At 40.1% G+C, this 12,293-nt stretch overlaps 1 protein-coding gene across 1 annotated transcript in view; it reads right to left on the bottom strand.

Annotated features, from left to right (window-relative positions):
- LOC140191801 (sodium channel protein type 8 subunit alpha-like) overlaps positions 1-12,293 on the bottom strand; it is a 248,703-nt gene that overhangs the window by 200,102 nt on the left and 36,308 nt on the right. Inside the window, exon 2 of the mRNA XM_072249577.1 lies at positions 2,288-2,406. Within this exon, the coding sequence (XP_072105678.1) occupies positions 2,288-2,406 (119 nt within the window). The remainder of the gene's footprint in view (positions 1-2,287; positions 2,407-12,293) is intronic.

Here is a 12,293-nt window from a genome sequence, read left to right as displayed (position 1 = left end):
TATAAATGGGCCAGTGGATCAGGAGTCAGTGAGCAATGCAGTGACGGATGAAAGGAGTTTTTGCTGAACTAATGTTTCAGGAAGCAAGATGGAAGATGGGCTTGAAGAATTCTGAAATAGGCGTATCTAGAGGTAACAAAGGCACAGTTAAGAACTTCAGCAGCAGACAGATCAAGATTTGTCTCACCCATCATGAAAATAACCCATTTTCACTTCATTCATACTTGATCCTAAATTAGAACACTTACATTTGCTCCACAGTATTCACTTCAGTGCAAAAAGCACTGTCAGAGATTCCCCAATACAGCACTGAACTGCCACATAGACCATAAAATGGAACCCACTCTTGCACTCCAAGAATGGCTCAGATTTAATTGTTTATCAAGATAGCCCATTTTGGTTGGAATTTTAAGTCAAGTTAGATTGATTATTAGAAGTGTATAAAAACAGAATTTTGGGTCAGTAGCCTGGCTCAAACTATAGTTCAACTGTGATGCAAATGGATGGAGAGGGAAGTCAGGATCAAACTCTGTTGCAGAGCTTCATAGTGTAAATGGTAACTCCCTTTTTGATAAAAATGGTAAGGGTACGTGGAAGATATTATGGAGAAGGGCTAGCAAGTCAAGGGAGGGGAGTGAACTGGAAAAGAATGGTTTCCAGGGGGTGGGGGGTGGGAAAGATACCAGACAAGAATTTTATTTGCAGAATTATATTCCAATCCTTGTTGTTATTAGCTTTTGATAGTAAGAATAGGGCGGAAGGTGGAAAATCTACCAAATGCGTTTCCAAACTCGAAACGCTAATAAATTAGTTTGTCTGCAAGAGAGCACATTAGCACAAATTTAATAGTTTCAGCTAAAAGCCCAGGAACATTAAGCAAATGCTCCATTCAATAACAGAGTGGATGCTTCACATCAATGCTGCAGATGCAATGCAAGTGTAGTACAAATCCAGTAGAATTGTTTGATCTGACATCAGAATCAAGTGAATGAAGATCTCTTTCCTTCTCATCCTGGAAATGATCCGACATCATCATCAAGTAGGGATGCAAGGCTTTGAGCAGGTTCAATAACATGTAGTGAGAATGCATTACGTTCCCTGTAATTCAAAATCAGCTGTGCTAACAGGGAGGGCAACAAAATTCCTTAATAAGCATCTTTAAATATTAGTGCACAAATGCTCTTATTATATCATCTGCTCTTATGTCATTTAAATTGTTTGATGCCTCCAAATGAAGTTTATATGAACATACTAAACATTTGTTCATAAATATTTGAACAAGTTTGAAAGGCAAGAACAGATCAACAGTTGGAGAAAACTTGATAAATGTCAATTATATTGAAGGAGGCATGAAGTATGACAAAGTTATTTAGATCAATTGATCCTTGAGAATTCATTTCAGCTTTCTAGCAGAGTCATTATTTTCTATATTATAAAGGAAGGTCATTACAGTGTTCTATTGCAATTACTTGTTTACACTAAGTATCATTTTTCGTATTTAATATAGATTTTCTCATGGCAAAGGAAGAATTTCTTTCTTTTTTTTCATGCAGCAAAATCATGAAGCTGTCCTTTTTGAACATATAACTTCAAACAGTAGCCAAAGCAACTTCACCTCAATGTCAGCCTCCAATCACAAATACTACATTCTTTCTAAAGATTTATTTTGAAGAATGTGTTCAAATCAGAAGCTGGCCTACACTAAAACCATATAATATACTAATTAACATTCTACTGCCTTTCTGCTTCTTGCACCTCAATCACGAAGGAATACCGTGTACTATTAAATATATTGCTTCATCTCCACTAAATTAAACAATGTATGGAAAACTATGGGGTTCAATCATGGTTTCATAATTCATGTTATTATTTAATCCTGGGAAATACAAAACCAACAGACATTGATAACATCCTCTTTACTTTCTCACTTCATCATTATGAAATGTGGTCAGAAAAGTTTAAATTGTCAAAAGTTGCAGCATCCCTGCAGTAATATTTTATACGCACACCTAAAATATTTACAACAGCACAATATAGTGACGGCATAAGAACACGGGAAGAAATCTGTAAGTCACCTTATTTGAATAGAACGGCTTGGATATATACTTATCACATGACGAGCACGTGATTGCAATTCACCAATAAGTTGCATGCAACCTGATTTTGCATTTGGTTTGCTGATAAAACAGTACATTGATGCAAAGTACAACACAGTACATTTAAAATTGCCAGACTTTCATCTACTAGCACAAAAGAAAAACACGATATAAAACACTAAAAAGGATATGAATGTATCAAAATTTTAATAGCGAATCTCCTCACTGGATTCAAAGGGCCTAAAATGTACATGGCAGGTGTGGCACTAAATCGGAAGATAGCTTTTCCTCTGTTTAGTACTATAAAGGTCTGTGAGGAGAAAAGAAGGAACATTGTTACACAGATGGTAAGCATAAGATGTTCAACACATTTTCATGCAGTAGATATATGCAATTCAATGGACAGCTTGAAGAAAGATGGAGAAAATATTTCCAATTAATAGTTAAGAGATATTTTCAATGCACTACAAACATTTTCAAAAAGTGGGCAGCACTTAAATGAATGTTATCAGGAAAAGGTCAGACTTGTATTGACTGCAATATAATTTGGAAATTAGTTGTTACCAAATCTACGTGACTTAATGCACAACAACCAGGTGCTCCGACACAAATACAGGGATTTTAGTTCTCCATGGAAAAGGTTAAACAAATGGATGACTTTTGAACTTTAAATTATTGAGTAGGGAACTTATTGGAGAAGCAGAAGGGAGTGAATAACCCCAACAACACTTCCAACAAATTGTGCAAATCACACTCAGATTAAATTAAAGCAGAAAACTATTCTCTTCTTCATACCACAATTGTTTGTTTAATTGCACATGGAAAGCATTCTTTGTCATCACTTAGCTCTGAGGTTTCATAACAGATATCAAGCAATTTTTAATTGCTAACAACAGTAATTTTCCACCTAATTCACTAATATCAATCTGACTACACAAAACAGTTTTGGATGAAGACCTTTCAATCTTCTTGATATCAATCTGGAATATTACTCCTACATTCTCCCTATAATTGTATGATACTTCTATAAAATTTGGCAGCAGTCTAAAGCCTTAGTTTCAACCATTCTTCCTGCTTAACTATTCCCATTATTATTTTACATTTAATTACTTTGCACAATTGTGGTATCAGATATAATATTTGTTGATAAAGGTCTGCTGAATTCATGTCAATTAATGCTTATGATATGTATATGATAAAGGACACATTTCCACCTTAAGCAGCAGTCCAGATTGAGCTATAAAGTTGAGTAATATTTCTGGGATTGAGCAGGATTAATTTCCACAGACAAATAACCAATGTTCAATTTCACTTCTATGCATGATTTTGGTGCTCAGGCTTGCTTGCATACAGTCACTGTAATTTTTTTTTATTTTGTTATATTTTCACATCAATTAGGCATAGCATGCAAGTGCCAGTGAGTGAAAAATCTCACCTGGAGACAGTGTCAGCACCAAGAATGCAAAACCAAACAGATCAAAAACAGCCTTGACCCTCTGCAACCTCAAAATGCATTTCAGATCTCCAGAACAGCTAAGCTAAGGAATGATAACTTGAGTGCAGGCGATCAGGTATTTTTGTGGTGAGGAATATACTATACTCATTACCACCCTGTAATTTGCTGCATCATCAACCATTTTTAACTGCAGATGCAATACCTCAGTTCATATTCCAAGATATTAAGACAATTAAGTGCTTTCATGTCACTTTGGAAAACATACAATCATTAGTTTTTCTTTAAACGTTGAGAAAAATAGCAAACACAGAATGGATAAATATTTGTGGCTTGACATAGCTCATTATACTGTTAATTTTTAAGTATTAACAAAGCAAGTCATATGAAATATTTTGAAATTTGAAGTGAAAGCCACAGTCTTAGTTTTAAAACCTTAATGTACTCTGCTCAGCAGCGTTTATCAATTGAAAAGTATTTCATTAAAATAAAAGCAATTAAAGTAGTTCAACATAATTACTTACATATTTTGTGTGCATTGCTTTAGTTACCTTGAAATTTGCGGCTGTGGCTCAGGGTAACCACTCGTCAAGCTTTGAACTGCCCAGTCCATTTTGGGGTTCAGTCACCCAGCAATTTTGAACTACACCAAACTAAGGAGTATTTCATCCACTGTTGAATTTTGAAAATTGGCAGTGCATATACGAGCCATTTTTGCATTTGCGCATATGCAAGACAACCATTCTACATTTGCATATCATATTGACTCATATGCACCGAGCTTTATTTAATTTTAGAATGAGCAAAATGGCCAACTCGTTGGGAGGTAAAGCAGCTTCATTGCCCCAAACAACAATCTAGTACTGGTAAGTATCACATGAACTATGTTAGGGAATTGGACTATCACCTATCCAATTGCAGTTTTTGAATGGATTCTGTGGAATTTTCACATGCACAATCCAAAGACCCAACTCTTGCGCCCAAAGTGTAGATACGTCAATAGGGTTTTCAATGATATTATCACAAAAATAAATTTCAGATCTCAAGCCAAGAGCCAAACAAATTCCTTTCCAATAAAGCAGAATCTTGGTGTTACTGTTCCTAAGCAGAAGTGTTAAGTGGAGGCACTATGCTGTTTATTTTTAAAGTTTATGATTACACTAATGGACACAGATGACAGAACAAAAGTAGAGCAAACTTCTGGTGAGTGTTCCAGCAGATCAAAAGAAATATCCCTATTTTAGTCATCTTACTAAGTAATTTCAAACTCAGGTGTTATTTGCACACATTCATAAATCCATGGCAGGCCAAGTAGCCCAATGTCATAACACACCATTAGGAATGTGTTAATGGAACATTTAAAATATCACTGAAAAAAATTAGATCCCCGAGTAAAATTAGCCTTTGCATCTACAGTACTGTCACAAAAAGAAAATCTCAGCAAAAAGATAAACAGATCAAAATGTAGAAACTATATGCAACATGTCAACCAATGAAATGACAAACATTAATGCATCATATAATATTGCAACAGGATCCTTTCAAGAATATCTTTTGCTTTAATAGGCAAATCTCCTTTGACCTGTACATTCTAATTCTTGGCTCATTAAATGTCACCATTTGATTTTTAAAACAGTCTTTCACCATGATCCAAGACATAACCTTCACTGAAAAACTGTAAAACTCTAAAACTCTGTATGACAGAGTTTTCCATCCCCTACCACCTACCAGCTTTCAAAATACAAACCAAAGAACTGCACTTATTAACATCTTCCCTCCTTTTACTTTCAAATTTATTATCTCAACATAAGGCACCCGAGCTCAAATTCACCAAAGTATGCTTCACATATGTTATTCCAACAAATCAGAATTTTGAGGATTATGGGAAGTGGTTCCTAGAAGTTGTCTTAGCTGTGGCTGGTAGTGGGGATAAGCTCCCACTACCTATTAAATGCTCCAAATGGTGTGCTTCTCAAATCGCCTCTGACAACCAAGTCCACCTCCTGGCCTTCAGGCGTGGCTTAGCTACTAAGCCCAGAAGAACTGTTTCTACTGATAGGATACAGGTCAAAGGCCAGTTACTGACACCTTAAAACTAGTGACCATGCAGATGGGGCTCATCAACTGTGGTTTCAGCTCATCTGGGAGAAGAGAAACTCTGATCTCAAACCTCCACTGCCTTGCTCATGGGGAAGGCTTCAGAAGTAAACCCTGAGGAAAACTCTGGAACTGGAGTCACTTAGGCAGACCTACATTGAGTTCAACGCTGACTGAAGACTCCTGACACAGTCCTGGTGCCAAACTGCATAGGCCTCTGGATTTATCAGTTGCATGGAGAGGGGGAGCCTGCCATATGGGCAATATATCGTACTGCTCTAGCTTGCGTATCATGTAGACAGCTGGGTCTATTGGTCGATCCTGACTAATAGAGGGCCTCATATGGGAACAGGGCTGTTGCATCAACAGCCAATCCACAACATGGTACCATATACAGAATGTGCAAGGCACTTTGACAAAACACTTGATGCAGCACAGGTTTCAGGCTGCAAAAACTTGAACAAGAAAACGCCAATGCATAATGATTGTAGGACAACGGCATAAACTTCAGCAAAGTTTTGCACTCATACTGCAACTTAGCGCATATGCCATTGATGCCGAATTATGTCAACCGGCATCCTACAAGTAACTTCAGCAGCAATTTTGCGCTCAGCAAATCCTGCAATGTCAGACTTTTGGGTAACGTTTAGGAATAACAGCCTATACATACCCTTTGCTAATGTTCACCTGAACAACAAGTAGTGTTTCATCCAACAGATGGCGGAACATCTGACAGTATGGCACTTCCTTAGCACAGCATAAAAGTGTGAATCTAGACCTACAGCGGGACTTGAATTCTTAACTTTAATTTAGCTAGGATGCTACTGACTGATTTCATTTGGACAGAAAGATTAATTCAAAGTGGAAAAAGTCCAAATCTAGAGAGCGCGTAGAGGGAAGATGATTAGATTTTTGACCTTTCAGCAAGTACATTGCTCATCACTGTACTAAGCCAAATAACTAGATGATCCTAGGTTCCCCGTTGTCTGTAGACACAGTGGAACAGACCAGTAGAGCCAATACTGACCTCAGCACCATTTCTGCTCCCAATTATTGGCCAGTGGCAGCTGCTGTAAGGTGTGTGTGCCTTAACGTTAGGACGGGACTTGGCTTGGCTGTGACAATCTTTCATCCACTTATATAGCCTACCAGCCAAGTAGTGCTGCAGGCCAAGTAAATGAAGGCAGATCAACTTCTACAACTGCCTCTAGCAAGCATATGCGCCTTTTAAGGAAGTGGCCAGAAAATTAGATGCAAGTACACAGAAAACAAAAAAAATTGCAAATAAATGGTCATCATTTAATATGTGTTCTCACCATTTAATATGTAGGATTCAACTTGTACAATGTCATTTCTAGAATCTGTCATTCTCATTACAATTTCCTTTGAAATTTCTTGCACTTTCATATTACAGAGCTGGAGCAAGGACAACCTGAGTCAACTCTTACCAGTCTTGTTCTAGTTCAAAGATTTAAATATCATTTGCACTGCCTGATACAAAACAGGTTAACCTTCACGATTTCCCTTAAAATGTACATTTTTTCCCCCCACAAAGTTTAAACTCCAAGAAAATCAAGTTACTCTTAACCTGCAAAGCCAGTATGTAACATGAAATGGGTAGTTAACCAATGCAAGCCTTCTTAATGAGATATTGTAGACTTTAAATAGAATTACCTAGTTACACTGACCCCATCGTAACACAAGCTCTCTTAAATTATCAAAAAAAAACAGTAGTAATGTAGTGTAGGAGAAAATTGTTATGGCTATCTCTTGATTCCTAGTGCTACTGAAAGATTTGATGAAATCTGCATACACTTGCCATTTAGGCTAAAACTTGAGCACCTGATAATTAAGTGATGGAGAATATGCTACCATACCAAAAACTGGCAAGGACAGTATCAGCCAAATTATGCCCATCTGAAATCATTTGCTGAACTGAAGATTCTACTCTGCTAGAATATCTGCACATTTAGCATCAATGGTTTATTTGACCCACAAGAATACAGTCATTTTACTGAATTAGAACGAGTAACGTTCCACCACCCATTACTTTTGAACAAACGGATTCTCGGCATTTTGCATTGGTTCATTCCAGAACTGCCAGAATGTAGGCGCTGCTAGAAACACATCTTGTTAAGGCTGAAGGATGTTTGACAGAAGTTCACAAGTCCTTCAAAGACCTTTATGCCCTTCAATAAAGCAGCAATTTACAGTATATATAGAAAGCTTTGTAGATGGAACACAAGCTGCAAAAATAAATTAAACACCTAACTGCTGAGATGAGAACGTAAAAAAAAAAGGAGCAAGAGTAGGCCTTTTGGCCTGTTGAACCTGCTCTACCATTCAGTAGATCAGACTGAAGGTCATGTACTCAGCTCCACTGACTTGTCTTTTCCCCATGACTCTTAATTCCCCTATTATACATTAAATATATTTAAGACACAGATAGATTAATGAGGTAGCCTCTACTGCTTCCCTGGGCAGAGGAAGTATTACCAGAATCAAACAAAAGCTTGGCCACATGATTTAAGAGCTTGGGCGGTTAGGCCAGCTTTTAGTGATAGTGTTTAGCCAGGGAATTCCACACAACAGAACCTAGGCAGCTTCAGGCATAAATAGTGATTATGGGAACAGGAGGAGAAAGAGGGGGCAACGAAGGAAGGCAAAATAAGAGGACTATGAAGTACACAGGATTTTAAAGGATTACAGGTAGGTAGACATTTATTTATTTACTGAGATACAGTGCACAATTGGCCCTTCCAGCCCTTTGAGCCATGCTGTCCAGCAACCCCGATTTAACTCTAGCCTAATCAGAGGACAATTGACGATGAGCAATTAACCTGCAACCAGTACGTCTTTGGACTGTGGGAGGAAACCAGAGCACCTGGAGGAAACCCACACGGTCACTGGGAGAACGTACAAACCCCTTACAGACAGCAGCGGGAATTGAACCCAGGTCACTGGTACTGAAAACTGTTGTGCTAACCACTGCACTACCGTGCCACCCCATGGGGAAGGGAATTAAACAAGAATTAGAATTTTTAATTTGAGGCATTGCATGTTCAGAAGCCAAAGGCAAACAATAAAAGCAAGAATTGTAACAATCATTTCCAAGTGATTTTGTAATAATTAGGAAAAATAAATCAACTGAACACACTTCATGAGATTTCTGGTCAAATTGAATGGGGTGACATCATTCCCCAAGCATTCCTCTTTTGGAGATCTGCAGGAGAGGGGTAAGTTAGACCACACTGGCTCGAGACAGAGCAATCCCAGGATAACAAGTTCTTGTTCCTGAAGACTGAACTAGGAGACTTTCAGACATGTCAAATACTTCCTGGAATTTTGTTTTCAACCACTCATCATTAAACTTGCTGCTAAACCAAGCTCCAACCTCCATCTCAAGGCAGCCTCTAACACCCAAATCTGCATCCCACAGTGCCCAGTGATTTCCTCCCTCCCCAATTTCCTGGCCTTTGATCCTTCTGTCTCCCTCCTCTAGGACTTCCCCAGTGTCATTACTTTTCTTCATTATCCATGATATGTGGAATGCAAACTGCTCCCCCCCGCCGTTAGTCTTGCGAGACCATGGATCTGCGCCTGGAAAGTCTTCACTCTCCAGGGCGCAGGCCTGGGCAAGGTTGTATGGAAGACCAACAGTTGGCCATGCTGCAAGTCTCCCCTCTCCATGATACCAATGTTGTCCAAGGGAAGGGCATTCGGACCCATACAGCTTGGCACTGGTGTTGTCGCAGAGCAATGTGTGATTAAGTGCCTTGCTCAAGGACACAACATGTTTCCTCGGCTGGGCCTTGAACTCACGACCTTCAGGTAGCTAGTCCAATGCCTTAACCACTTGGCCACGTGCCCCCCCTCAAACCCCTCCCAAACATGCCAATACCAGAGCATTATCATTCCCTCCATCTCCACTTCCTGCACCATCAGCCCATGATGCCTCCACACCTACTCTCTCCAACACCCACACACAAGAAAGTTCTAGATCACTCACTTACCCATACATCCTAATCTAAGGCTGACCTCTTGAGCAGATTCTAAGCAGTGGAAGGTAACCAGCACATTAAAAAAAAATTAGCTTCTGATTTGTTACAACTGACCCCAAACCACAGCCAAGGGAGAACAACCAAAAATAGTTTGACAATACCTACTGTGCACCACTCCACGACAGCCTGAGCATACATTAGAACTTCATGGCAATGGGCAGCAAGAAACACCAGACTATTTAACATAAATTCTACTTGGCACTGAGCCTGCTCCAGAATTCAATAGAATTATGATTGATACTGGCCAAATGACATGCACTAGCTTTTCCCTTGTAGCCCTTCAGTTAGCAATGTTTTATTACTCAGATGTGAAAGGGACAATTGACCCAACATCAATTAATTAGCAGGAGTTACAAATTGCCATCACCTTGTCTGCTATAAGCCTACTGACTCTCACAGCTATCTGGACTATTCCTCTTCTCACCCTGTCTCTAGCAAAAATGCCATCCCCCTTCTCGCAATTCCTCTGTCTCCGCCGCATCTGCTCTCAGGATGAGGCTTTTCATTCCAGGACGAGGGAGATGTCCTCCTTTTTTAAAAGAAAGGGGCTTCCCTTCCTCCACCATCAACTCTGCTCTCAAACGCATCTCCCCCATTTCACACACATCTGCTGTCACTCCATCCTCCCGCCACCCCACTAGGAATAGGGTTCCCCTTGTCCTCACCTACCACCCCACCAGCCTCCGGGTCCAACATATTATTCTCCGTAACTTCCGCCACCTCCAACAGGATCCCATCACTAAGCACATCTTTCCCTCCCCCTTCTCTCTGCATTCCGCAAGGATCGCTCCCTACGCAACTCCCTTGTCCATTCGTCTCCCCCATCCCTCCCCACTGATCTCCCTCCTGGTACTTACCCTTGTAAACAGAACAAGTGCTACATATGCCCTTACACTTCCTCCCTTACCACCATTCAGGGCCGCAGACAGTCCTTCCAGGTGAGGCGACACGTCACCTGAGAGTCGGCTGGGGTGATACATTGCGTCCGGTGCTTCCGATGTGGCGTTCTATATATTGGCGAGACCCAACGCAGACTGGGAGATCATTTTGCTGAACACCTACGCTCTGTCCGCCAGAGAAAGCAGGATCTCCCACTGGCCACATATTTTAATTCTACATCCCATTCACATTCTGACATGTCTATCCACGGCCTCCTCTACTGTAAAGATGAAGCCACACTCAGGTTGGAGGAACAACACTTTATATTCTGTCTGGGTAGCCTCCAACCTGATGGCATGAACATTGACTTCTCTAACTGCCGCTAATGCCCCACCTCCCCCTCGTACCCCATCCGTTATTTATATACACACATTCTTTCTCTCACTCTCCTTTTTCTCCCTCTGTCCCTCTGACTATACCCCTTGCCCATTCTCTGGGCTTCCCCCCCCCCCACTTTTCTTTCTCCTTGGGTCTTCTGTCCCATGATCCTCTCATACCCTTTTTGCCAATCAGCTGTCCAGCTCTTGGCTCCATCCCTCCCCCTCCTGTCTTCTCCTATCATTTTGGATCTCCCTCTCCCCCTCCCACTTTTAAATCTCTTACTAGCTCTTTCTTCAGTTAGTCCTGACGAAGGGTCTCGGCCTGAAATGTCGACTGTACCTCTTCCTAGAGATGCTGCCTGGCCTGCTGCGTTCACCAGCAACTTTGATGTGTGGACCTTGCCTGCAGAATGCTTTTCAAAGTTCGCTTGTGAAAGACATTTTACACTCTTCCTGGGTCTTATACCTTCTCTCCATTTAGCCCATCAAAATATCTTGGAAATTTTCAGTAAGACTCACATGACAAAGTTCAAAACCAAAAAAGGAAAATTTCAGGGAACACTCTTCTATTTTACGTCATCTCCATTTGCAATTCAATCTTTGGAGACCAGGGATCATTTTGGTAAACTTGCACCCTCCAAAGTCAGTCTTTCCTTCCCAGATCTGCCCATTGTACTACAGCTGTGGTCCAATGTTACAACGGAAACATAACTGCTGTCCTTATTGTACAACAATCCTTTACCCCTAAAAGCCAGTGAACAACTAGTCTTTTTGAATACTTTCTACATCCGTTCATGACATTTTGATGATGTACACAAAACCTCAAATCTCTCTAGATCACCTAACTTTTCACTATTTCCATTTACTTTGCTCAATACTATTTAGCCCCAAAGCAGGCGACATCACACTTGCTTACATTGAAATCCATTTGCCATAATCCTCCTCAATCAACATCTATTTTCATTATATCATGTTTCCATCCACACTGCTTGATTGCTGCCCTTTATTAATAAATGTTATTAATCCTCACATCACCAAATCCCATTATTTAAGTTTTCCAAAGCTACAAATCCAAGTCATGCTTATGGTATGGTGAATAGCTGTGTTCCAAATCCAGGTTCTTGCAGGGCATCACGATTCCCACCTTGCTAATTAGAATACTTCACTATTTTTTGTCTCTTGCTGTCAGCCAACTTTCTTGTCAAAAGCTTGCCTTCAACCCCATGAGCTTCAAATTTAGTGAAGTCTCTGATGAGGAATTTGACATTACATCCACATGTGGTCCTACTAGACTCAGAATCATAACATGGAAACAGCCCTTTAAGCC

This window comes from Mobula birostris, chromosome X (assembly GCF_030028105.1).
Source record: "Mobula birostris isolate sMobBir1 chromosome X, sMobBir1.hap1, whole genome shotgun sequence".
NCBI lineage: Eukaryota > Metazoa > Chordata > Chondrichthyes > Myliobatiformes > Myliobatidae > Mobula > Mobula birostris.
This window is presented reverse-complemented; position numbering and strand designations above follow the sequence as displayed.